Here is a 27,782-nt window from a genome sequence, read left to right as displayed (position 1 = left end):
GAGAGAGAGAGAGAGAGAGAGAGAGAGAGAGAGAGAGAGAGAGAGAGAGAGAGAAAGAGAGACAGAGAAAGAGAGGAAGAGAGAGAGGTAGGGGGTAGACAATGTGGATCCCCCTTTTCTCTGTCCCTCGATTGTTTTCATTCCCGAAAATAAACTCGCAAACACAACACCCAGCGTCTGATAAACTAGTCATCTGAATTTGAGAGGATGCTACCCAGCTCCCAGCAGACATGCTCACCGTGACAGAGAAGAGAAGCCCCCGGTCCTCCCGACAGGGATCACTGCCGTTGTGTTAGCTGTTAACCGAAGGAGCTGTTTGAACGGTGGGACGGAGAGGGAGCTAGAGACTCTTCTCCAGCTGCCATCCTACTCCTACTCCTGCTCCTCCCCCTCCCCCTCCTCCTCCTACACCACCAGAACCACTTCTCTTTCTCATCACATCCAGAGGTAAATAAGCCTGATTCAACAATAACAACCTCTACTCAGAGAAATCGTTCACCTTCCCCGAGTGTTTCCGGTTTGTCAGACACTCTCGGGCAGCCGTTGGTAACCGTTACCGGGATCAGCTAAAGGCGATCTGATTTGTGATGGGGTCTTTGCTTTGTACCCCTGCCTCCCTGGCGTCGGGTCGGGGTTACGCTTCCTAAGGCAAGTCCGAGGTCCACTTTGTGAGCTAGAGATGCGTCAGGGAAGGCCATAGTAAGTGTGAGGTGGAAATTTAAACCCATACACGACCTGCACGGTAAAGAAAAGAGCGATACAGAGTATGCTAACCGGGTTTGATGCACTCCCGGTGATGCTAGCTTAACGTTAAGCAAGTTACAGCACCTTTCCAGTTAGCATACGTTAGCTAACTACATCTCCAGTCGCTGCTAATCGGCTAACCCCGAGTTGATTTAGTCACTTTAATAAACTTAGCTATGATGCTAGTTCTCTTAGCAAGTGTCTACAATGCCAAGAAAATAAGAAATGACTAATAATACCGTCATATGTGGGGATAAGATAAGCTAATGTTGCTGTTGTGTGTTTGGTCAGCCCCGGAAACCTTAACTGATACTGTAACAAAAGAAATAATTTTAGCCTAAACTACGAGGTTTTTTGAAATACGTTTGCTAGTAGACTTCATGTTTACGTCGATAAATAAAAACACAGACTAGCTGACGTTTTACGTTAGACACAGAAAGAGTGAGACAGAATCGTTGTAACTTTTTTTATCCTTAATTCTACCAGATAGCTAGCTATGTTTGTCACCACTGCATTGCACGACATCTGTATGAGAGCTAATATTGTCGATTGTATGTTTCTTCAGTTATGTAATGTTTGACTTAAGTTGGAATATCACAGGTAAAAAAAAATACACACACTCAAGCTGTGTATGCAAAGTGGAAGAATGACCAGCAGGGGACAAGATGGTTTGGCCATAAGAAGCTGCCTTTAATCAATAACTTGTAAGGCATGCCCAGGCTTGCTATAAGGCTTCTATAAACTGTCTACGTCAGAGATGCAGTTATGTTGGCAGTTTAATAATGCACACTCATAAGCTGACACATCCCTAAAAGAAGCACACTATAGCTATATGGGAACATATTAATTCTCATACTCCTATCATGAACAGTGTTCATGATAGGAGGGTATCGCTGCAATAGCATCGATACCTTCATGGTAGTGAACATTCTTTAAAAGTGTGTGTTGCCATTTTTTTGTTTTGTCTCCGCAGCCTTTGGAGATGTGAGGAATAGAAAGAGATTGGTGATATTGAGCAGCCTGTGCATTGACACGACCTCTTGACCTCATCTTCAGCATGAATGGTGATATGCCTCATGTTCCCATCACTACTCTTGCTGGAATTGCTAGCCTGACAGACTGTAAGTGCAACATCATCTCTCACTAATGCTGTCCACACAGCCTAAATACTAACATTTTAACCAAGTTATGGCCAGGTTAAAGAATTCTTGACTGCCGAAATGTTACTATGTGAAGTCTTCTAGGGCTTCTAGTATAATGTGTAGTTATACTGGAAGCTAAATACTGGTAATTATGATGTTTTCACTACTGCTGATTTCAGGGCAGACAGGAGTGAAGTGGCTTATGTTCCTAAAAAAGGGAAGTTGTAGTCTTACAGACCTCAAACAAGTTTGATTTAAGAAAAATAGTAAAGCAACAATTATACAGATGACAAAGATATAATAATAATAATAATGCATTTTATTTATATAGCGCTTTTCACAACTCAAAGACGCTCATATATATCATTATATATCATAGCCCTTCCATATTTGATTGTAATAGTTTTTAAAAATTGAACTTGTTAAATGTAGAGGTTGATGGACCTTTATTTCTTTAATTAACTTTCAGTATAATGCTACCATATATTGATGCCTTTTTTATTACAAAGATAGACAGAACTTAAAAAAATGTTTTAGCCGTATGTATTCTGAGGCCTTTAGTAAACGGATTAGAGACCTTAAAACCCTAGCATTGAATCCATTACTTTTTTATTTTAGCCTAAATATATCAAGCTTAAATAAGCATACCCAAAATGTTCTTTCTTTAAAAAAAAATTAAAGTGTATCATAGTCATTTGGCAATACTATCAAATAGTTGCATGGTCCACTAATACTTTTCCTAAACCTTTTTTCTTTGATATCTTTCCCATCTTTCTTTCTTTTTATTTCGATGGACCTAACTAGTCTGTGTATCATCCTTTTAGTGTTGAACCAGCTGCCCTTGCCTTCTCCTCTCCCTGCCACCACCGCTAAGAGTCTGCTCTACAATGGAAGGATCTCCGAAGAGGTCAGCAACCTCCTGGTATGCCGGGACGAGAATCTGGTGACTCAGCTGGCCCATAGCCTCAACCAGGTCTCCACTGAACACATGTAAGTGCCAATCCCTGATGTTTCACAACATCTTTTAATCATTTAAATTAAATAGACATAAGCTTGCTACTACAGTAGGTTTGTAAAAGTGTGAGTTACAAAATGGTTTACTAGTTAAATGACTAGTTTAACCTGCACAGGGAATGTAAATTGAGACTGGAAGGAATCAGATTGCATTACTCAATACTGCATTTAGGCCTAGTGTGCAGCTATTTCCTGCAATATGACTGTGTGCTATACTATTGTTTGCTTTTCAGAGAGTTGAAGGACAACTTGGGGAATGATGAACCTGAGGGTGACATGCCAGCACTTCTGCAAACTCTGCTGTCCAGGAACCCCAAAATATTTGGGGACAAAAGTATGCCAAGTCATTACATTACTCAGTACTCTTGTTTTTTAATATAACTAGTTACAGCTAGGTACACACAAGGACTTCCTGTTTCAGATGCACTACTTTGGTGATTTTCTAACAACAGGGGCAGAAGTATTGCAAGAGAAAAAAATGTAAAGTGAAAATTAAGTTTTTATCATTCAATAGGAACAATTCTTATTTCTATGGCTGAACTAACTCTTAAAAATGTGTAATGGATGGAGATTACATCTTTTTTTGGCCTCTGAGAATAAAGCATCTCATCCTGTCCCACTTAGTATAGTTAAAACAGCTTGTTAGATAAAGTTGTTTCATTAGAACATTTTAAGTAATAGTTGTTTAAGTATAGCACTTGTCACACCATTTTTAGCAACACAAAAATATTTACTAATACACCCATACACAGCTCTTAAAGGCTTAGCTGTGTTTGTTTTGTCATCACAGATTAAATGACTAATTGCCATAAATAGTTGAACATTTCTCTTTTAACCTTTGTTCAGGGAAGCCTTCTAGTTTTATAAGCAGCTGCACTACTGCAATTACGGTTGATTATAATTGCATAGTTTTCATGCTCACTTTCATACTAAATCATTATTTGAAGAGAACAAATACAGAAAAGCTGTGTGCACAGTGTGAACTAAACAGCTTGTGTATGACTGAAATCTTGATTACTTTTTACAAATGTACACAGATTTACCAGTTGACTGTGTATACAGGTAATTGTTTTCCCAAACCATTTCTGCAACAAATCCTATATTTTACTTTCTTTAAAGCTTTAGTGTCATCCTTTCACTGATCTTGATTTAACTAAAGTAATTGATGACGCTGCACATGATGGGGGTGTTATGACATTGTTTGGTGTAGAGTACATAGGGTTTGGTTTAGTTATTTCACTTTTGATGTTGTAAAATCTGAGCTGCCATGTTTCAAGAAGTGTTTATGTTATCAAATATGTAACCCTATATTACTGAGTTGCTATTCCTGAGGTATGTTGGCGAGTTTTGTTGCTGTGGAATTGTGCATGTTCAGCTCATTGTTTGAACTAACGTTTTGTTTTAAATTCCTATCTCGTAGGTGTAATGCAACAGCCAATGGTGCAACAGTTTAAGATTTCTCAAAACCAGGTGCATGGGAGTCCAGGATCAAACTATCAGCAATCTCAGAGCCCAGCTGGGTAAGGCCTTGCCGACATACAGTCAGATGATGAAGACGTAGAAGTATCTGTATTTATAACAAGAGTACTTCTTCCTCCTTTGCAGATGTTTTGCATCGCCACAGTCTGGATCAGGTGCTCGGTTCGTCCCCCAGCAGAACAGCCCTATACCCAGTCCCTACACCCCCCAGAGTCCTGCAGACTACATGCAGTACAATCCACCCAGTTATTCCCAACACCAACAGACCCAGCAAGGTAAGTACCAATAAAATCAAGAACATTTTAATTAACTACCTACCACACTTCGGCAATGGATAGCAAAAAGCAAACATTTAGATTTGAATGAACAACATAGAAAAATGGTTATTTATTTTATTTATTTTGTACAATTATTTGTATTCCAAGTTAATATGGAAACAATTCAACAAGAAAAGTACTGTGCATTCCCATTTTGATTTACCACATTTATTCATTTTATACTTAAGCATTCTGCCTGAAACAGGAAGTGTTCTGCAAGAGACCACAGAACAAATAGTACTTAGTCAAGGTGTGGCTCTGATCACACATTTTTCCCCCAGTACATACCTTTTAAAATCCACCCACTATTCTTTAAAGGAAAAGCCTTGTACAATTACACTGCCATTTCCTTAATATCTTTCATTTTTGTAAAGCACTTTGAATTTCTTTGTGTTGAAAGGTGCTATATAAATAAACTTGCCTTGCCTTGCACCAACTAGATGGTGTTTCTACTTTCGTCGTGTTCAAAATGCTTATACTGTAACTTCACTTCTCACATTTATTAAACCATGGTTTCTGTGGTTCTTAAATTCAATTATCTAAAATTCAGGCACAAAGAAGTAAAATTGAGGTTTTCCAAGACGCTCAGAATTTACTTCAAATATGAATATAATGGTCTAACCCTCATTGCTCTTGAATTCAAAATCTGATCCTCTTTATCCCCCTTCCCAGTCTCTCTATCGTATACAGTGGGGCAAAAAAGTATTTAGTCAGCCACCAATTGTGCAAGTTCTCCCACTTAAAAAGATGAGAGAGGCCTGTAATTTTCATCCTAGGTATACCTGAACTATGAGACAAAATGAGAAAAGAAAATCCCATTGTCTGATTTTTAAAGAATTTATTTGCAAATTATGGTGTAAAATAAGTATTTGGTCACCTACAAACAAACAAGATTTCTGGCTCTCACAGACCTGTAACTTCTTCTTTAAGAGCCTCCTCTGTCCTCCACTTGTTAACTGTATTAATGGCACCTGTTTGAACTCGTTATCAGTATAAAAGACACCTGTCCACAACTTCAAACAGTCACACTCCAAACTCCACTATGGCCAAGACCAAAGAGAAACCAGAAACAAAATTGTAGACCTGCACCATTCTGGGAACACTGAATCTGCAATAGGTAAGCATCTTGGTGTGGAGAAATCAACTGTGGGAGCAATTATTAGAAAATGGAAGACATACAAGACCACTGATAATCTCCCTCGATCTGGGGCTCCACGCAAGATCTCACCCCGTGGGGTCAAAATGATCACAAGAACGGTGAGCAAAAATCCCAGAACCACACGGGGGGACCTAGTCAATGACCTGCAGAGAGCTGGGACCAAAGTAACAAAGGCTACCATCAGTAACACACTACGCCGCCAGGGACTCAAATCCTGCAGTGCCAGACGTGTCCCCCTGCTTAAGCCAGTACATGTCCAGGCCCGTCTGAAGTTTGCTAGAGAGCATTTAGATGATCCACCAGAGGATTGGGAGAATGTCATATGGTCAGATGAAACCAAAATAGAAGTTTTTGGTAAAATCTCAACTAGACGTGTTTGGAGGAGAAAGAATGCTGAGTTGCATCCAAAGAACACCATACCTACTGTGAAACATGGGGGTGGAAACATCATGCTTTGGGGCTGTTTTTCTGCAAAGGGACCAGGACGACTGATCCGTGTAAAGGAAATAATGAATGGGGCCATGTATCGTGAGATTTTGAGTGACAACCTTCTTCCATCAGCAAGGGCATTTAAGATGAAACATGGCTGGGTCTTTCAGCATGACAATGATCCCAAACACACCGCCCGGGCAACGAAGGAGCGGCTTCGTAAGAAGCATTTCAAGGTCCTGGAGTGGCCTAGCCAGTCTCCAGATCTCAACCCCATAAAACATCACTGCTCTAGAGGAGATCTGCATGGAGGAATGGGCCAAAATACCAGCAACAGTGTGTGAAAACCTTGTGAAGACTTACAGAAAACGTTTGACCTCTGTCATTGCCAACAAAGGGTATATAACAAAGTATTGAGATGAACTTTTGTTATTGACCAAATACTTATTTTCCACCATAATTTGCAAATAAATTCTTTAAAAATCAGACAATGTGATTTTCTTTTTCTCATTTTGTCTCTCATAGTGGAGGTATACCTAGGATGACAATTACAGGCCTCTCTCATCTTTTTAAGTGGGAGAACTTGCACAATTGGTGGCTGACTAAGTACTTTTTTGCCCCACTGTATCTAAAAAGGTAAAAAAGCACAGACACAAAATGACACAAACAAATCTTTGAAAATGTGATTAGATTAGGTCTAAATAGGTTTTGAAAGTCGTGAATTAACTTGTTGAAACCTGTGGTAAGCCATTTGCACGTCACAAATGATTAACCTGGAGGTTTTCTTTCGCTCTCTGTTTCAGTTCGAACCATCCATGACAACAAGGTCTCCGGTCAGCTGTCAGGTACTTCATCTAATCATAATGCGAGACTAGGATCAGATGAGGACTACATCCACATGGCCCACAGACTGGGGAATGAGGTAATATAGAATCAAACTACCTGACCTACAATTAGAAGACGCTGACTGATAAACGTGATGCTAAATGTCTCGTGTTCCCACAGGTAAATGACCCCTCCATGAGGGCCTTTCAAGTGAAATCCCCACAGTCTGTGTGTTCCCCTGCTGGGAGTGAAGAGGCTGCAAAAAGTATGATCAATTCTTCTTCTTACAAAAAAAAAAAAAAAGACTAAATCTGAGCTAGCTTAACCTTAAATACATTTGTGTTTAACCAGGGTCCAGACCTCCCCTCATCATGCAGTCTCCTCCCCCCGATGGGCCCCCAGGTGCAGCAGCTGACGTGCTCCTCAGCTCCGGGGACCGCAAAAAGAAGCAGAAGGAAAGGAGTAGAGAAGAAAATGAGCACACGGAAAAAAATCTCTCATACGACATTGTCAGTTCTCCCTCTAAACAGTCCGCCAAGCTTACTATAAAACTGTCCCGCATGAAGTATTCCGACTTGGATGAACCTGAAGAACATCCTCCGAGGTCACGGGTTGACTCAGACCGTGAAACTGATTTGATGTATAATAACATTAATCAGTTGTCAAGGTCTGCACAGGACTTGTCACACAAGTTAGGCGCTGAGGAGCAGGCCAACTGTCAGCAGATTCCTGTTCGGCCAATCACTAAGGAGTCCGGAGGCGTCAGCGGGGTCGTGTTTGATGACGCTGAGATGGACACACTAACGGAGATCGAGAGAATAGACCGTGAGTCGGCCAGCGAGAGAGAAAGGTGGTCTAAAGAAGTTCAGGATAAAGGTAATGTTCTCCCGCCTTTGCCCTGTTCTTTCTGATTCTTCCATGACCTACATCTGTTTGTAGAAGATCTCATTTTCATTTTTTTTTTTATCACAGATAAGCCACTGAAGAAACGAAAGCAAGACTCATATCCTCAGGAATCTGGAGCTGAGTCCAATGAAGGGCCCGCTGTACAAGTGTGCAACGCCGACAGCAAGTTGACACCGAAGAAGACGAATGCTGCAAGTAACGGAGCTGGTCGGCCTGCTTTGATGGTCAGTATTGATCTGCAGCAAGCTGGCAGAATGATAAGACAGCCTGTCGTGGTCTTGGAAGCACAGAAGATGTGTGACGACCACGTACTGCACATAAATTCAAAGAATGATGCAATCGCAGATAAAGTTGTTGAAAACGCAGATAAAGTTGTTGAAAACAGACCTGGGATCATCAAACAGCATACTGACAGCCCCAGGAAGTCTGGCTCAGAGGGGCAACCTGTAACCCCCAAACAGAAGCAGGAAAGTCGACGTGATTCCAAACACAGACATGACGATAAAAAAACAGTCAGTGGCAAGGGACATGTCGACAAACAGCCAGACAAACAGCCAGACAAACAGCCAGACAAACAGTCAGACAAACAACCAGACAAACAGCCAGACAAACAGTCAGACAAACAGTCAGACAAACAGTCAGACAAACTGCCAGACAAACTGCCAGACAAACTGCCAGACAAACAGCCAGACAAACAGCCAGACAAACAGCCAGACAAACAGCCAGACACACCGCGGCAGAAACATGACAAGCATTCAGACCCACGCCACAAAGAGGAAAAGAACCACAACAGTCAGCGATCCAACGTCGGCCCACCTGAGACTCCAAAAACCCCGAGCAAGGCCGAGCGTAACTCCAAACATGGAGAAGACAAAGTCAGGGAAAAAGACAGGGATAAAGATAACGAAAAGGAAAAGGAAAAAAATATAGATAAAGAAAAAGAAAAAGATAGAGATAGGGATAAGGTTAGAGAACGAAAAAAAGAAAGAAATAAAGAAAGAGAAAAGGATAAGGTACGAGATAAAGATAGAGATAAGGAAAAAGACAGAGATAAAGAAACTGACAAAGATATAGAAACTGACAAAGATAAAGAAACGGACATAAATAAAGAGAAAGATAAGGAAAGAGATAAAGACAAAGAGAGAGATAAGGACGGAGTTAAAGACAAAGAGAGAGATAAGGAGGGAGTTAAAGACAAAGAGAGAGATAAGGAGGGAGTTAAAGACAAAGAGAGAGATAAGGACGGAGTTAAAGACAAAGAGAGAGATAAGGACGGAGTTAAAGAGAAAGAGAGAGATAAGGACGGAGTTAAAGACAAAGAGAGAGATAAGGACAGAGTTAAAGACAAAGAGAGGGAAAGGAAGCACAAAATGTTGAGGGAAAACTGCAACCGACCCTCTCCTGACGGGCATACTAAACCTGAGAGCCCGAGAGTGAAGCAGGACGGTAGCAGAAAATCTGCTGACCTCAATGGACGACAGAGGAAAGAGAGTTCCGGCCCTCAAAACTCCCAAAATAAGAAGGAGAGGAAAAGTGGGGAGGGAGTCGTTACTGGCCAAGCTGGAAACAAACAGCAGTCTGTGGAGGCCAAACCCAGCGAATTCCCCGCTTACCTGCTGGGGGGCAAGTCCACTCTGAAGAACTTTGTGATCCCTAAATTGAAACGCGATGTGAAAGAGAAAGACCCCCAACTCCTGAACAAACTGACAGAGAGCGAGCCCCTGGTCCGGCTGGAGAGAGTGTCGTTGGTGGAGAGTTTAAACAAGGGAGCCAAACCCCTCGTGGTGCTCAACAAACTCAGCATCGCTGAAGTCAAAACCATCATCAAGGAAAGCAGGAACTCACACAAATCCAAGACCTCAGGGAAAGGTAGGATTTACTTTGAAATATGTACAATGGGCCCTGTTTCCAGATTGTGTATTTCCTTCACACCACTATCATTCTTATTATCACAGTAACTGATTGTATTTTCTTTTAAAGTACAGATGTGTCTGTGCAGGGAACTAACTCATCCCTTGTTTTTACAGAAATGACAAACAAGCGGAATCACAGTTTGATCAGTAAGAAATCCAAGTACGCTGAGTCGGATGATGAAGAAGAAGATGACAAAGAAGAAGATGAAGATTACTCTGAAAATGAGTGTTAGTATTTAACCTAAGAATTTTTTATTTTTGAACACACCACAAAATAAGTCAAAAAGCACTTCTTATACTAAATAAATCGAAGAAAAAATAAATATATAACAAAATAAAAAGCACTTCTTATGCTAGAATATTGTTTACAAATACCCTAGTTTTTAAGATTTAACCCCAAAAAAAAAGCGGATATGTTTTGGTCAGAATTATTGCAGCTATTGAGCAACAATTGGCGCTTGAATTACTTGATATTTTCTGACCTATCTTTCCTGGGTTCTGTGTTTTTCTTGTTACAGCTCCAAAGAAAAGGTCTAAGAAAAGTCGCGACAAACCATCTAAGTCTGAAAAGAGGGCGGGCTCTGGAGAGCACCGGCGAAGTAGCGGTTCCCACGCTGCCCGTCGGGGGTCCGGTGGCCGCAGCCGTGAGCTGAGTGAATCAGATGAAGGCAGCCCGACTCCAAGCCTGAGTGATTGTGAGTTTATTTTCCACAAGCTTAATATAAATAGATACAATTATAAAGAGTTTTTTTGTTAAGTATCTCTAAGAAGACAACATGAATTTACCTTACACAACATACACTTGTGTAGGTCAATACAAATCCTTATTGCCGTGTCTGGCGGCTGCCGTTCAGATTATTTCCATCTGAAATCAATGATCCATCTGGATAGTCAGATTACTGCACCAAGTCTTCCTCTAATAAATATTCAGAGCTCGAGGGTGAGCTGCTGCTGTCAAGGATTTGACAAATGTTGTTTTCCTTTTGTTCAGCTGCCAGAAAATTGAAGAAGAAGGAGAAACAGAAAAACAAGAAGGCGTATGATTCCAAGCTGACAACAGAGGGTATACTTTTAACACTTTGATTACTTTTATACTAATGGTGCATTTTAAAGCTAAATATGTTTTTTTAATCAATTTGTTTACATTTCTTTTAACAGAAAAGATGGACTCCTCCTCATATAAGAGATTCCTTGCCAATGTGGAGAGCATTCTTGAGAGCCTCGAGGATGTGGACCTCGCTGCTACAGGTGAACATTTACTGCCGCAATATTTTTATGACATTTGATGAATTAAGACATTTTTTTGACTATTATAACTTTGTTCCCCTCTAACAGATGATGATGATGGCATACCTGAAGAGCTGTTGCTCGGAAAGCACCAGTTGAGTGAGCTCTGCAGTGATTCCACTAAGCTCAAAGCTATGCGCATCTTTCACAAGGTAAGAGGAGTGTGTTTGTGACACCGGTTGATATTTAGCTATTGTAAGTTTGATTGAAAGTAATCATTTGTTTGCTCCTTAGTTTCCGTCTGATAAACTGGTGAAATTTCTGAATATCCTGGAGAAGAACATTCAGGATAGCGTCAAACTTACAACGTTAATGAACCATGTAAGTTTACAGGCACCTATCATTTTTTTGTTGCTTACTTGATTTAACTTTTGAGCTTATCAATAAGATTTCTTTTTGTATCTGTAGGATAATGATTCATTGGACGAGGAGCGGTTGTGGCGTGACCTCATCATGGAGCGGGTGGCTAAGTCTGCTGATGCCTGTCTGACTGCTCTCAACATCATGACATCTCCACGCATGCCCAAGGTTGTTTACATAGAGGACGTGATTGAGAGGGTGCTGCAGTACTCCAAGTACCATCTGCAAAATTCTCTGTACCCTCAGTATGACCCCGCCTACAGAATGGACCCCCATGGAGGTCAGCACACTTTTCTTTTTAGTTCTACAAAATCTGTGAGTGTTTTTTTGTGCGTGTGTTCATATAAGCTCCAATACAACTCTTTTTTCAACTCCGATTTTTTCTTTGTCTTCCTCACCTAAGGTGCTGTGCACACTCCAAAGTCCAAAAGAGGAAAGGGTTCCAGCCACAAACAGAAGGTGGTGGTCATGCTCTACAACAAAGTGTGTGATATTGTCAGCAACATGTCAGAGCTGCTGGAGATCCAGCTACTCACTGACACCACCATTCTCCAGGTGAGACTCTTTATCTGTCTGTCATCATTTCAGTTCATGACCCTGTTAAACCTTTGAGTTCTAACACACCTGATTCTCTTGTTTCCCACTTTTAGGTGTCGACTCTGGGTATAACACCTTTCTTTGTGGAGAATGTCAGTGATCTGCAGTTATGCGCCATCACACTAGTGACAGCAGTAAGTCTCCATGGCATCCATTTTCGTTTTATTTCAGCAGTCAGTTTTGTGTTTTATGACACCCACACAGTGTCTTCATTTTTATTTTTTGATTCATTGCTTTGCTTTTCGCTTCCTCAGGTGTTCACTCGCTACGAGAAGCACAGGCAGCTAATTCTTGAGGAGATATTCACCTCCCTGGCTAGACTGCCAACGAATAAACGCAGCCTCAGGAGCTTTAGGTTACTATATATTTAGTGAATTATATCATTAAAAATAATGAATCAAAAATGTTATCATTTAAGTGCTTTGTGTTTCTCTGTAAACCTAACGGCAGTTGTTTCTCTCCCAGGCTAAACAGTGATTCAGGAGGAGGAGTGTATATCCAGATGGTCACTGCACTGGTTCTTCAGCTCATCCAGTGTGTGGTTCACTTTCCAGAGAAGGACGGAGATGATGATCATAATAAGAAGGTAACCACCGCAGATTTAGAAAATACTAAAACCATATTTTTCAGAAATTATGCTTTTATTCAGAAATGATTTAACATATTGGATGCTTTTTTCTAGGTGGATAAAGATGTCTTCATCACAAACTCTTTTGAAACTGCCATGCGGACAGCTCAGAACTTCCTATCAGTTTTTCTCAAGAAGTAAGTCACTGTAGAACTTTAACATCGTTTTCACACTCTGTAAATACACTTTTGTTCAGAAACATATACAAATACAGATATGTGTCGCTGAGAAATGGGTGTCAAAACTAATCACCAAACATTTAGGCAAAGGTTTCGCTCCACTCCACCCAATGCAGTTTGGTTTTCGTACTCACCACTCCACTGAGACAGCTAACTTTTTCTTTGTGGTAAAGGTTAAATGTATGTTGGACACGAGCCCATATGTAGGTGCTGTCTTCCTTGATCTCAGGAAGGCTTTTGACACAGTTGACCACCAAGTGCTCCTTACAAAGCTGACTCATTTCAGTTTTTCGGCAGTTTCTATACATTGGTTTAAGTCTTACTTATCGAACAGAAAACAGTTTGTTTTGGTCAACTGAGCCAAATGCCCCCTACCCCTGTTGGGGTTCCACAAGGTTCCATTCTTGGACCATTACTGTTTTCTCTGTACATTAATGACTTGCCTAATGTATGTCCCAAGTTGAATGTGCAAATGTATGCCGATGATGCGGTCATCTTTGTAAATGGTAAAAGCACTGAAATGACCTCATCTTGTCTCTCTAATGCTTTGGACAAGGTTCAACATTTGGCTGAACAACATTTGCTTACAGTTAAATGTAAAAAAAAACAGTATGCATGATGTTCGAAGGATCCAATGTGTTTTTAAACGGATCAGAAATAGAACTAGTCTCCCAGTTCAAGTATCTTGGAGTCATACTGGAGTCAAACTTGACTTTTAAGAAACATATTAAGAAAGTATCCAACACAATTCAATTCATCTTGCAAAATGTTAAACAAATTAGACCTTTCTTAACTGTCTTTCTGACGCTGCACTAGGTCAGAAACCAGAGGAGACTGTGAAGTCCACCGTAGACGGACCACTTTCGGTCAAAAATGTTCTATCAATTAAGGGCAGCTCATTGTGGAATAGCCTCCCAACTGAGATATGGGATTCTCCCACTCTCAATAGCTTCAAAGGTCAACTAAAATAATGGTTGAGAAACAAACAGACATGTAATCACCGCTAAATGCACTTTAATACAGGGGTATCTCATCTTGCACTTTATGTAGCTCTTTTATCTTCTCTTGCACTTTATATATCGTAGCTGCTACATTGTACTGCCATATGGTTAATGCTTGTGAATGCTGCTCATGCTCTTTCTGCATATCATGTATTTATTTTTTCGCTATGTATATAAATGTCATGTTCTTAAATGTTCTATGTGAGGGACTATGGATGGAAATTAGCTAAAAGCTAAAATCCGGCATATTTACATTTTGAAGCATTAATTGTAAAAAATGTTGATCAGTGTGCATCGTCCCTCTTCAAATAAACGATTAAATGAAAATTAAATGAGATATATTGTATTGTGTGTGTGTTTCAGGTGTGGCAGTAAGCAGGGAGAGGAGGACTACAGGCCTTTGTTTGAGAACTTTGTTCATGACCTGCTGTCTGCAGTCAACAGGCCTGAGTGGCCTGTAGCTGAACTGCTGCTCAGCTTACTGGGACGGCTGCTGGTGAGTAACATCAATCACTTTAAAGGAATCACCTCCCATCATCTGCTCGGTAGAAACAGCTGCCGATTCCCTTTTTGACATTTCCCCTCCACTTCTTGTGCTCCAGGTGCACCAGTTCAGCAACAAGCAGACAGAAATGGCGCTCAGGGTGGCGTCGCTCGACTACCTCGGCACCGTGGCATCTCGTCTGCGTAAAGATGCTGTCAATAGCAACATGGACCAAAAGGCTATTGACCGCATCCTCAAAGAGGTAGACTAGATGATTACACAATTACTTTCATGGAGCTACATTAATAGTGGTGTTGAACTGCTTCTGAGCTGCTTCTGGTTTATTGATTTCCTTACAGACTCAAGGCAGTGATGAGATCCAGCAACTCCAGAAGGCCTTGCTGTACTACCTTAATGAAAACATTGAGACAGAACCCTCTCTAGTGGTAAGTGTTTAATATTCACCCACTAAACTGTGAATATACAGAAATCATTATGGACACATTTAGGATTTTATTATGAATGGATACTAGGCAGTGGTTAAACACATGGACTGTTTATATAGTTAGACAGGGTTCCTTGATGTCAGATTACTTTATAGTCTTCTTAATTACTTATGTATTCATTTGTTTCATATAGTTTGCTAGGAAGTTTTATATTGCCCAGTGGTTCAGGGACGCTACGACTGAGGCCGAAAAAGCGATAAAGTCTCAAAATGACGATGAGGAAGTGAAAGGCCTTCATCATTCCATGGAAGTTGACTCAACTGAGGAGATAATGCAGAAATCCGAGTCACGAAAGAAATTCCTCCGCAAAGTCATCAGGACATCACCGTCAGATTTCAACTCTCTGAGGTAAATACTACTGTACTCTGCATCAATGCCCTGATTTGGTACGCTGTTTGACCTTATCTCCAATCCTGTGTTTTGACTCTTGATTGTTCTTTCAGGGTAAACTCTGACACGGTAGAGTATGAGGACTCATGTCTGATTGTCAGATATCTGGCCTCCATGAGGCCGTTTGCACAGAGCTTTGATATTTATTTATCACAGGTGAGAGGATTCATTGCAAATAAACGTCAGTGAGAGACTTTGTTGTGTTGGTAGTCTCTAACTTTTTTAAATCTTTTGTAATAGATTCTGAGGGTGCTTGGTGAGAGTGCCATCGCAGTCAGAACTAAAGCCATGAAGTGTTTGTCTGAAGTAGTAGCTGTGGATCCAAGTATACTGGCACGGGTAAGTCAACCTGTATTGTTGCTACATGATGCTCATATACTGGATTGATAGGACCCAGATGCGGGTGTTGCACTTTTTCTTTGTACATGTGATGTGGGTGGCTGTGTGGATAGTGTGCTGGACTTCGAATCAGGGTATAGCAAGTTCGAGTCCCACTGCAGTCAGCATGTCGTTGTGTCCCTGGGCAAGACACTTCACCCCAAATTGCTCCTGTGGGGATTGTCCACAGTACTGAATGTATGTAAGTCGCTTTGGATGAAAGCGTCTAACAAATGACATGTAATGTAATGTTTCGGTGTTGTTGTTTTTTGTTTTGTTTCTTTCCGTTAACTGTCAAGTGAGAACTACGTTTTTTTGTAGTAAGTTTTCGTGTTTCTCTTATTATCCTATGATACTGTCTGAATAAGAAAATATGAAGGACAGACCATCTATTTCCATTTAAAAAAAATTTTTTTTTTAGAATGTGGCAGGTAACACAAGATTATTTTCTTCTCCCTGCTCCTTTTTGGCCAATGTTGTGTTAATAGAGACATCTTTTGTAAACAATTATTAGACATTAAGTTATGCATACCATGAACGGAACAAATTCAATTAAATAGAGGTAGCGCTAAATGTTTTTTTATTTGACGGATAAAAACCTTTTTTTACTGTGAATCTAACAAATTCAACAGAAGATTCTGTTAAAGCCTGGTTGTAATGTTGCTACATTCTAACCAGCAGTAATAACGCTCAGTGATTTGTTTCTTTGCTTGACTTCTCTTTATGTTTTTGTTTTGCAGTTGGACATGCAGCGTGGGGTTCACTGTCGCCTCATGGATAACTCTACCAGTGTGCGAGAGGCGGCCGTGGAGCTGCTTGGCCGTTTTGTGCTTAGTCGACCGGAGCTCATTGAGCAGTACTACGACATGCTCATTGAAAGGATATTGGTAATTTTTTTAGCTTCTCTCTTTACATTTTGTACAGCTCAATGAGAGCTTCTGTATTATGCACAAATGAATCAACTCCTTCGCAGTTTAAAATGATCGGGTCACATCGTTGCCCTCTTAAAACCTCTTAAGCTCCACGGACCCGGTTCCGGGGCCGAAATCGCTTAATTTGCAGGAAACAACGTCTAAGGAACCTTAATATTTAATAAACTATGAATATTTTATATCCATATAATGGGAAAAAACTCATTTAACTGATCTTTTTCATTTAAAAAAAACAAACAAACAATGCTAACAGTGAGCCTCTGAATTAGCCCTGAGCGAAAAATGCTAACCTATTACTGCACCGAAAATCACTCCTAGCTCCCTTATTACTTATCCTAGCTGCACATCCAACACATCGTTTAAGATCGTAAAGACACAGAATCCAACGGTGCCCACCTCAACACTGAAAGATACAAACTCGTGACGTTATCAACAAAAACGTACATCAAAACATGTGGCGCTAGGTAGCCTACAACGCTAACATGGCTTACCTTAGTTTTGTTTGGTCAAAACTGGTCTTCAATGGCATTAAAATGATAACAACGATGCTGTAGTTAATCCATAGGTTAATATCCAATGTGTCTGTGTCCCCTGTGAAATGTTCTGCCTATATATAAGCAATAAAACTGCAATTTCGTTTTAAAATATCAGAGCAGGCCATTCCTACTCTCTATAGCAAGATTGAATGCAAGAAGACGCCACCTTTTTTTTTTTTTTAAATATGAGTGTGTGCGGGACAATTTGCCTTCGATTCTATTGGCTCTAATGGTCAGAAAGATCTAAGAAGGGGGGCCGGAGATAAGGAAAATCCACCCAAATGGCCCCAGAAGAGGTTATTTTTGCTAAATCTGTCTAAAAAGGTCAAATATCACTTGTTTTGCATCAATCTTGATACAGGGTACTTATTATATGTTGTACTTTGGATTCCTAAAGCTTTTAGTCTTCTAAACCATCATCCAAGGTTAGTTTTCATTATAAGTACAAAATATTCTTTGGACGGACACTATAATTTACAGTTTTTTACCACGTTCAAACTGAATTTTCTTTAAAATGAAAAACATCTATATTGATTCTGACTTTTCTGCATCCAACTCACAGGTTTATCATTACTTTGAGAAAAAAGATTATTAATTTAACCCTTTCAGAAGGGAAGATATGGTCATTTGTTCTGGGAATGTCATTTTCAAGCCTGAAACCTGAAAAATAGGCTTGGGGCTTAGGTTTGTGGAAGAGGCCATGGCTTACATTGGTCCAACTGAAGTGGAACCTTCCCATTTACTTGAGCAAACTCTGACCAAAAAGTTCATTTAAAGTGCCAAAGTTCAACTGAGGTTAAATCATAGTCTCCCACACTGCCCCCTAAAGATCAAATGTAGAACTACAACAATTTAGCAGTTTGAATATGCAATCGAGAAAGATATTTCTTCTTGACTATACTGACCTTCCTTTTAATCCATGTTCACACAGGACACAGGTATTAGTGTCAGGAAGAGGGTCATCAAGATCTTGAGAGATATTTGCCTGGAGCAGCCGGACTTCCACAAGGTGACCGAGATGTGTGTGAGGATGATCCGAAGGGTCAACGATGAGGAGGGGATCAAGGTTAGTGTTTGTTACAATCTGAATGATGCTAACATGAGGCACTTTTTGTATCTTATATACTAACATTTATTTTCATATGCAGAAACTGGTGAATGAGACATTCCAGAAAATCTGGTTCACCCCCACACCCAGTCATGACAAAAATGCAATGACCCGGAAGATCCTGAACATCACAGACGTGGTGCGTATTATCTTGGCTTCCTAATAAGAAACTAATTGTGCCGTTTAACTTTTTTATTTCTTGACTCATGTCCTGCTTTGATTTCATGCCAGGTGTCTGCATGCAAAGATTCAGGCTACGACTGGTTTGAGCAGCTTCTCCAAAATGTGAGTTGTTGACCTGTGTGGTCGTAGTGGTATCTCAACATCGATGCCCTTTCTCTTTATGATAGCTGTTTTCTCGGGCATCTTACTGTATCCAACTTCTGTATTAAATCTGTTTAGCTGCTCAAGTCTGAAGAACAAGCGTCGTACAAACCTGCCAAGAAGGCCTGTGTTCAGCTGGTGGACAATCTAGTGGAACACATCCTGACATATGAAGACACTCTTGCAGGTAATGAAAAAAACACCATATTAGCTTACAAAATGAGTATTGCATTGTTTTTGTGTTAGACATTCCTTTTGCTTTGACAAATCTCAATGCTCTTTGTGTTTGACATTCAGACTGTGAAGACAAAGGGGTCACCTCAGGTCGTCTGGTGTCATGCATCACCACTCTATACCTGTTCTGCAAGATCAGAGCACAGCTGATGGTCAAACACGCCATGACTATGCAGCCCTACCTGACCTCCAAGAGCAATGTAAGTATCATCATTGTTTAAGTACAAGTCTAAAATTCTGAGTTTTCTAAAAGTAAGACATATCATTTGTTGCTCTAAGGACAGATAGGAACAATACCAAGGTTGCGTTCCGATAATCCAAAAATCAGCTCCTAAATTCTAACCCTATCTCCTATTCCTTGACCTCTGAGTGAAACGTCACAGGGTTAAGGGATAGTGGATAGGAGAATTCAAAAGGACTTAGGAGAAGAGACTGCGGTACTTTAGAGAATCCGAATGCACCTTCACTATCTGACGTGTTTATGATGCGCCAGCGGACGTCATTGTGTGCGTCTGCTGCTGTGGTGAAACTATGGAAACTACAGTGTTCTAATCTATACAACGGACATGGATGTTTAATAAGAACGAGGGACTCATCTAGAGACTCAGCACCGTGCTCTGATGCTGTTTTTTTATGCTTTATGAACGTGGACAACAGAGAAACATATTCTTCATGACCAAAGTTGTAATTGAAATAAAAAAGGAAAGTGAAATGTATGCTCGTCACCCTCTCCCTCCGGTCCACATTAATACAAATGATCCCAATACGTATGATTGTATGAAAAGATCTTAAAATCAATACAAATGTATTTATTATAAACGTTAGTCCTTAACATCTATCAGTGTGTACATCACCATTCAAACATCTTTTAAAAGTTGAACAAACCCCACACAGCTCAGTGAAATGTTGACTTTATTTGATCATTTCAGTAAAAACTAACGTTCATATTTCTCTTTTTGATTATAATACTGGTGCACGTTCAAAACAAAGCACTTTGGCAACTTACCATACGTTTTAAAATGCTTAATAAGCACCGTAACTTTCATGATATAATTTCTCCGTCATAATCGTTTGTTTCCGTGAACAGCCACTGTTGTGTGACGCAAATGCTGCGGCTGCAAGGCATTGTGGGGCAGCATTTTCTCCTCTCCTTTCGGTAAGGGAGGTCCAGTGGTTCCTAAGCTAAAGGAGGTTATAAAGGAAGTTTGAAACCTCCTTTCCTTTCATTTGGAGAATTGGAACGGCACTTATCAGGGCTGCCACTGACGTATTTCCGGGTCATTTCACTTGGTTAGGAAGGTTCCTAAGCTAAATGGACTATTGGAATGCAACCCAACTTTTATGTTGTGCTATAGAGCCATCTAGTGGCAGCCAAATGGAATGAAGGCAGTCCTTCTCAGAATCAGAATACCTTTATTAGTCACACGGAGGGGACATTTGCGTAGTTACAGCAGGAAAAAGAGCCACAGACAGCTTGATGTTACATATGTTAAATATGTGACATGCATTTAAAAAAATTGACTAGGTTATGATATAATAAAACAAATATAATAAAAAATAAAAAGTTACATAATTTAAAAAAAATACACTTCCTGTAACAGTTCTTAGGATTTAGCAGCCAGCTATATTACACAGTTATTAACGGCATCTATATATATTGCACATCTAGAACATATTGCACATAGGTGGTTGGTATTTAACGGCAGCAAGTTACACAATTTTCAAAATGCACACCTTGTAACAGTTCTAAGGATTTAGCAGCCAGGCAGGTATATATTACACGGTTATTAACGGCATTTATATATTGCATATATTGCACATAGTTTGTTGGTATTTAGCAGCAAGGGGTGATTTGTGTTGTGGTGTGTGTGTGTGTGTGTGTGTGTGTGTGTGTGTGTGTGTGTGTGTGTGTGTGTGTGTGTGTGTGTGTGTGTGTGTGTGTGTGTGTGTGTGTGTGTGTGTGTGTGTGTGTGTGTGTGTGTGTGTGTGTGTGTGTGTGTGTGTGTGTGTGTGTGTGTGTGTGTGTGTGTGTGTGTGTGTGTGTGGGGGGTCAACTAGGGGCTGTGCTGGTTGTACCCACATTTGCTGTAATGTGTGAGAAATCAATTGCTTACAATCAGTTGCCATATATAATGGGGCACACTTGTGTAATAAAGACATCCCATCACTCAAATACTAAATGCTTTATACTCAAATGCTAATACTAAGGCTGTACATTGTTTAATTAAGCTTTATATTGTAGGATACAATATACAGTGTTGAAGTCATTAAAGAACCCACGCTTTTGAGCTGAGAGGAGGAGTCTAAAGCAATTACTTGTTCTTCCAAAGTTATTTCCCAGCTCAGCTTTGGACTGAGCAGCTGTCTCTGCATTTATATTCCAGACTCAGAACGACTTCATGGTGATCTGTAACGTGGCAAAGATCCTGGAGCTGGCCGTGCCTCTGATGGAGCAACCAAGTGAGACTTTCCTCACCACCATAGAAGAAGACTTGATGAAGCTCATTATCAAATATGGCATGACGGTCAGTGTGATTTACAGCTTTCACAAATATATCCCAGGAAAACATAACAAATTGAGATGTGATACTGCTCTGAGCGCACTGATTTTAATTTGATTCCATTTGTTGTGTTTGTTTCTCAGGTCGTACAACACTGTGTCAGCTGTCTTGGTGCTGTTGTGAACAAGGTCACACACAACTACAAGTTCGTCTGGGCGTGTTTCAATCGCTACTATGGTAAGGCTTCTGTAAACATCAATTATAACATAAACAACACACAATTTCTCATACCAGAATCAGCATTCAGCTTGAGATGGGAAAGGCTGGAAAGAAATGTTAGAATACACAAAAACATAGCAAAATATACGTACGGATTATTATTGTTAACATGATAATTCACTTTCAAATGTACAGGGTTACATTATGCTCTTATCACCTCATTATACTCACTTTCTCATTTCACATGGATATAAATAAGAGCATTAAACACACCAAAAGTTATTTCTATAAACCAGAGAAACAGAAGTTGGATTCAATGCCGATTTGTATCTTTCTATAGGAGCTCTTGCAAAACTGAAGACCCAGCACCAAGAGGACCCCACCAGCGTCACCCTGGCTACCAACAAACCTACTCTCCTGCGCTCACTCTTCACTGTGGGGGCTCTCTGCCGACACTTTGATTATGATCAAGAGGAGTTCAAGGGCACTAGCAAGGTAAACAGCAGCACTCAAACTATTTCAACAATGTGCCTTCTGACTTATGTTGACTCATAAATGACTGCTTTCACTCAGATCGTCATCAAGGAGAAAGTGTTGGAGCTTCTGTTGTACTTCACCACTCATGAAGATGAAGAGGTCCAGATCAAGGCCATCATAGGTCTAGGTAAGTTGCTCCTCATCTCATACTAACAAAGATCACTGTCATGTCTTGTTTTTATTTGCATATGTCTTTGGGTTCCCTCTATATTTATTTAAATGATTTCCATTCTCCCCAGGCTTCCAGTTCATCATGCATCCAGAGCTCATGTTTGTTCAGGATGTGAAGGTCCTGTATAACAACACCCTGTCAGAGGATAACCCTTCGGTCAGTCGGAGGATCCAGGTGCTGAAAAACCTGCAGATATACCTGCAAGAGGAGGACTCTCGAATGCAGGTGGCCGATCGTGAATGTGAGTTTAATTAAATATTCCTATTTTGGCCTTATTGTGAAGACAGACAAAATCCCTACTAATCTGTTTGCATGGCTAATCAAAATGAATATTCCAATTTAAATGCCCTGCTTGTATGTTCTATGTCAGCATGTCAAACATGGAGCACCTTTGAAGACTAACCAAGCCAGTGGTCACGTTAACGGAATATTTTCCTTCTATGACGATTTATTTTTAACAATGACGGAAACATTTGCAGTACAAATCATTGCAATGTCTGTGAGTTTTCGCTGTGCACGCTCCCGTGAGGTGCATGCATATATTTCTGTGGGCATACATAACACGGCATAACACCGACGCTAATAGTTCTCTGCACCCCGCCCCCCCAAAATGACGGGCAGTGAAAATGTCTAGCGCCACCACTGAACCATGCTGATGCTTTTTTTTTTATTCAGGGAAGAATCAGGAAAAGCAGGAGGATCTGAAGGAAATGGGAGACATCTCATCAGGCATGAGCAGCTCCATAATGCAGATTTACCTGAAGCAGGTGCTGGAGTCCTTCTTCCACTCTCAGTCCACTGTTCGCCACTTCGCCCTGAGCGTCATCCTTCTGACTCTCAGCCAGGGCCTCATCCATCCTGTGCAGGTATGCTCACAGTCTCACTCCAGCACTCTCACACAAGACTGAGATTAAGATCTTACAAGCGAGAACTGGTTTTTTGTCTCGTAGTCATAACTAGGTTGATGATTACCGGTAGTCACATTTTAACCTAATTTTCTAATCGCAAAAGATTGTTGTTCTGCAGTGCCTTTTTGTTCTTTTTTATGATTTTTTTGCTGATGGTGATTTAAATATGATCTGTTTGCAAGGCTTGAAGTTACAATTTACAATATTCTACTGCGTTGGAAGTTTTTTTTACAATTGAAATGGTCACATGAGCGAGTGTATTTGACTGTTTTCCATGTTGTTCCACCCCAATGACAACATTCTCTTCCCGTCTGATGAGCTGATCACTGATTTGAAATCTTTTTTTTTTTAGTGTGTGCCATACTTGATTGCCATGGGAACCGACCCGGAGCCAACCATGAAGAACAAGGCCGATCAACAGCTGGTGGACATTGACAAGAAATATATAGGCTTCATCCACGTGAGTGCTCGTTTATTAACGGCAAACTAGATAAGTTAGATTTTTGCATTTCTGAAAACGTACACATCTCATAATGTGATATGATAGGCATCGGAAGGATTTGGATCATTATCTATTATCTACATCCATGCCGAGTTGTATTTCTTTGTGAATCCACAGATGAAGGCCGTAGCAGGGTTGAAGATGTCTTATCAGGTGCAACAGGCCATAAACGGAGCCAAAGGCCCACTGCTTCGAGGTTTTCGTCCAGATGACACAGACACTGCTCTCTGCGCTCATCTCTACTCTATGGTGCGAGGGAACCGACAGCACAGACGGGCTTTCCTCATTTCTCTGCTCAACCTGTTTGATGACAGCTCAGTAAGTCGCCTTCAGTGCATCTCCAACCAGGCAGTGTCCAAGCTTTACTGCTGGCCATTAATAGTTCATTTAGCTCAGGGGTGTCAAACTCAATTTCATCTGGTGCCACATTAGCATCATGGTTGCACTCAAAGACCCAGTTTTATATACAAGAATATAAAAAATACATATATAAAAATGTAATATATATCAAATAATGTATTATATTACATTATTGCCTCTGCATTGGATTATTATCGGATAGGGTAATAACTTAATAAGTCTCTTCAGTGAGAATGTCACAAAATGATTTAAAAAGAAAAGCCAAATTCTGGAAAAAAAGTCAAAATCAAAAAAAAGAAATGACATTTTGAAAAAAAAGCCAGATTCTGAGAAAAATACAATTTCTGAGTGCTTCTGTAAATCGGCATGTAATCTTATAATAAACATATTATATTCTTTGTAAGCTCTTGTGGGCCACATCACATGAAGTCACAGGCCGGATTTGGCCTCCGGGCCTTGAGTTTGACACCGCTGATTTAGGTAGTGATTTTCTATCTTTTGTCTCCTTCAGAAAACAGAGGTGAACATGCTGTTGTTCGTAGCAGACAACTTAGCCTGCTTCCCCTACCAGACCCAGGAGGAGCCTCTGTTCATCATGCACCATGTAGACATCACGCTGTCAGTCTCTGGCAGCAACCTGCTCCAGTCCTTCAAGGAGGTGCAAAGCTTGGTTTTACTTCGGATGGGAAATATTGCTCTTTTTTGTGAGATGAAAATAAAAGCTCAGGTAATACATCTTCTGAATGATTGGTATGTGTTTGGTTCTCTGTGCAGTCTTTACGGAAAGAGCCTGCCAATCAGGAAGAGGAGATGAAGGCAAAAAAGAAGAAGAAGAAGAAGAAAAAGAAGAAGAAGAAGCATCATAAGAGACAGCTGGGCTCGGATGAGGACGATGAAGAGGAGGACGAGGAGCAGAGCAGTAGCTCCTCCAGCAGCAGCAGTGAGGAGGAAGAGGAGGTGGTGCACAGGACGAAGAAACCTGTGGATCATGATTCTGACTTTGAAGATGAGGACGCAGTGATGTCCCGCCTGCCCGAAAACTCCAACCCTCTTCTGGAGTTTTCCAGCTCCTCCCAGGGCATCCTGCTGCTGCTGATGCTCAAACAACACCTGAAGAATCTGTTCGGTTTAACAGACAGGTGGGCCACGTCAGAAATGGACGGTTTAACCAATCCATATTTAACAAAGTAATGCAATTGATAACATGACTAAACTTGTTTTTTGTTTGCGTTTCAGCAAAATCCAGAAGTATTCCCCGACAGAGTCTGCCAAAGTGTACGACAAGGCAGTGAACAGGAAGTCTAAGGTGCACTTTAACCCCGGTCAGACACTGCTCTACCTGAAGAGTGATCTGGCCAACACGGAGCTCAGCCACGAGACCAAGAGGAATATTGTTAAACAGTATTTGGATGTAAGCATTCAGCACTATGTTCAAAATGAATGTGTATTCATGTTTCAGTCTCAGGAGTATGACTAATATCATATCTGCTTTTATCTCTTAGTTCAAGGTACTGATGGAGCACTTGGATCGTGACGAAGAGGACCAAGAGGGTGAAGCGAATGCAAACGCCAGAAACAAAGCCATTACTTCACTGCTGAAGGGCCCAAAACCAGTGAACCACAACCACAATAACCACACTGCTCCAGTGGAGTCCGAGGAGGAGGAGAGTGAAGCTGAAGAGCCCCCTGCGGTAGGAATTTTAAAACATTTTAAAATAAAGAACCCGCATAGGATTTCTATGTTCCTGTAATAAGACTGCATCAACGTGGGCAATAGTGAGGTGGATATCAAATTGAAGTTAAAAACCAAAAGGGTTGAGGAAGGTTAATAAGAAATAAAAGAGAAAATGTTTTATCATGATCAAATAAGGATATATTCTGTCGACCCATACAGAATGTCAATTTGACATGATATGACTGTAATGTCCATGACCTACATCAACATCATAACATTCTTTGGATTATCTTCATTGTTGTAAACAGAAACTCAACTTTGATGGCCGTTTTACTGCAGCTTCACACATTATCCCAACAATTCTGTGAGATTTTTATGTGGTGCCTCCTGTGTAATAAAGTCGTTTTCATGTGGAACACCTTCTGCTTCTTCTATCAACAGCGCAAACCGAAGAAAGCCGTAGAGACCCCAGAAGACACAGGCAACCTGCAGGAGAGAGTAAAGGCCATGGACATCATTGCCCTCTGCTGTCCAAAATTCAAAGACAGACCACAGATCGCCAGGGTCATCCAGAGGATCAAAACTGGCTACAGCATACACTGGATGACTGGTTCTTACTCTGGGTCCTGGGCGGAGGTAAAGAAACGGGAAGGTCGCAAAAAGGTGCCTTGGGTTGACACCATCAAAGAATCAGACATCATTTACAAGAAAATATCCTTCGCAAGTGGACAAAAGCTGTCGAACAAAGTGGCACAGACGTTACGGGATCTATACGCTGCCAAGGACGGGGACTAAGAGTCACATGGAACCTCCTCCCACACCCCAAACCTGTGCGGACCCAGTATGTTACTAAGAGGAAATCAAACCTCTTTAGATGTAAGGACCAGAAGGAGGAAAAGTATTGTGAACTATGATCTGTTTAAATACAGACATGTTTAAGTTAAACACAAGAAAAACATAAGAAGGAAATGTTTGGGAAAACATTGTGTGGGAGTTCCTTCGCTGTTGTGCAGCAACTTCGTTGTTTGATTTTTACTCCCACTGTATAATAGTTTAACTAAACACATGTTTATATCTGAACATAATTCTGTAAAAAAGTAAACTGAATGTTGGAAATTAGTGTTATGATGATGTTCTTAATAAAGTGTTTTTGGAGTTTAAACTAGCACCAGATGAATTTATTCACTTGACCTGAGCTCCAAGAACTTTTAGCTTTCTTTTCTGTTCTTGTTTCGAACACTTTGTTGTTTACCTACACTGTGTAATGGAGTATCTTTGATATGTTTTATTTATGTTAAGAGCAGTGCAGTATCTGTGCCTATATGCAGGGGAAGTTATATTGTTTTTAATATAGATTTTGATGTTATAGAACACAGCAAGAAAAAAGTTATCCCCCGCTCTTCTGGTGAAACAAATACTGCAATAAATTTTTCTTACGTCTTTGTTACTTGTTTGCGTTTTTTTCTCACCTAAGAATATTTATTGTGTCATTTTAAAAGCTGTCTCACCTGTCTGATGGAGATTTAGAATAGTGAAGTAAGACTTGAAGGGTTTTTTACAGATCAAATTGGATGGCAAACAGCTCTATCCGTGCTTCTAAGAAATCAAAACAGAACATCCTAAATGGTTATTTAATTCTCTAATCATTAAGCAATGTTTGCCATAACAGCTCATCTTGCTTTGATTAAGACTGAAAGGTCATTTTATAAAAATCAGTTTGATGTTACTCCACACTAGTGGTTGATGTACTGTGCACAATTACTTTTTCTCTTTAGGATTATTTGCATTCTGGTAAAAAATGTTTGATCAAGTAGATGATTTAATTTTAAAGAATGCCCATTTTCTACTTATTTTTCCTCTCTTTATGCTTTAATTTTTGATTGCTATGAAGCCACTTGCTTTTTGGAGAACAGAGAAACACAGGATGTTCTTCATAGTATCAAAACGATGGAAACCTTCTAAAATGTACATTTACTGTAACATTTCAAAGTGCTACAAAGTGATTATAAATCATGTCAAGGGAATCAGATTTTCTT

The 27,782-nt window shown here is 40.4% G+C and overlaps 1 protein-coding gene across 4 annotated transcripts; it reads left to right on the top strand.

Moving 5' to 3' along the window:
• The first annotated feature begins 63 nt into the window (after nucleotides 1-63).
• On the top strand, nucleotides 64-27,189 carry LOC307023416 (nipped-B-like protein B). Of its 4 annotated transcripts, none has more exons than XM_079656676.1 (47): nucleotides 64-447; nucleotides 1,718-1,865; nucleotides 2,711-2,876; nucleotides 3,134-3,234; nucleotides 4,321-4,420; nucleotides 4,506-4,654; nucleotides 7,088-7,206; nucleotides 7,290-7,374; nucleotides 7,461-7,985; nucleotides 8,082-9,884; nucleotides 10,043-10,156; nucleotides 10,447-10,623; nucleotides 10,920-10,991; nucleotides 11,087-11,176; nucleotides 11,264-11,367; nucleotides 11,450-11,536; nucleotides 11,624-11,855; nucleotides 11,979-12,130; nucleotides 12,226-12,306; nucleotides 12,427-12,527; nucleotides 12,638-12,758; nucleotides 12,855-12,937; nucleotides 14,344-14,476; nucleotides 14,583-14,726; nucleotides 14,824-14,910; nucleotides 15,104-15,318; nucleotides 15,414-15,516; nucleotides 15,601-15,699; nucleotides 16,479-16,625; nucleotides 18,138-18,272; nucleotides 18,355-18,453; nucleotides 18,546-18,599; nucleotides 18,717-18,825; nucleotides 18,936-19,072; nucleotides 21,257-21,397; nucleotides 21,517-21,610; nucleotides 21,933-22,087; nucleotides 22,166-22,256; nucleotides 22,369-22,542; nucleotides 22,977-23,167; nucleotides 23,562-23,669; nucleotides 23,829-24,029; nucleotides 24,583-24,729; nucleotides 24,846-25,210; nucleotides 25,308-25,482; nucleotides 25,574-25,762; nucleotides 26,188-27,189. In XM_079656676.1, the coding sequence occupies exons 2-47, from the start codon at nucleotides 1,802-1,804 to the stop codon at nucleotides 26,539-26,541; spliced, it is 8,373 nt and encodes a 2,790-aa protein (XP_079512802.1). In that variant the 5' UTR covers nucleotides 64-447; nucleotides 1,718-1,801; the 3' UTR covers nucleotides 26,542-27,189. The 4 variants fall into 4 exon arrangements, with proteins under 4 accessions (XP_079512802.1, XP_079512803.1, XP_079512804.1 ...); XM_079656677.1 differs by lacking the exon at nucleotides 64-447 and adding an exon at nucleotides 456-648; XM_079656678.1 differs by lacking the exon at nucleotides 64-447 and adding an exon at nucleotides 456-699.
• Nucleotides 27,190-27,782: the final 593 nt, after the last annotated feature.

The sequence above is a fragment of the Notothenia rossii genome, assembly GCF_949606895.1.
Source record: "Notothenia rossii genome assembly, chromosome: 11".
Classification (NCBI taxonomy): domain Eukaryota; kingdom Metazoa; phylum Chordata; class Actinopteri; order Perciformes; family Nototheniidae; genus Notothenia; species Notothenia rossii.
The sequence above is the reverse complement of the archived record's forward strand: the minus strand, read 5'-3'. Positions and strand labels throughout refer to the sequence as shown.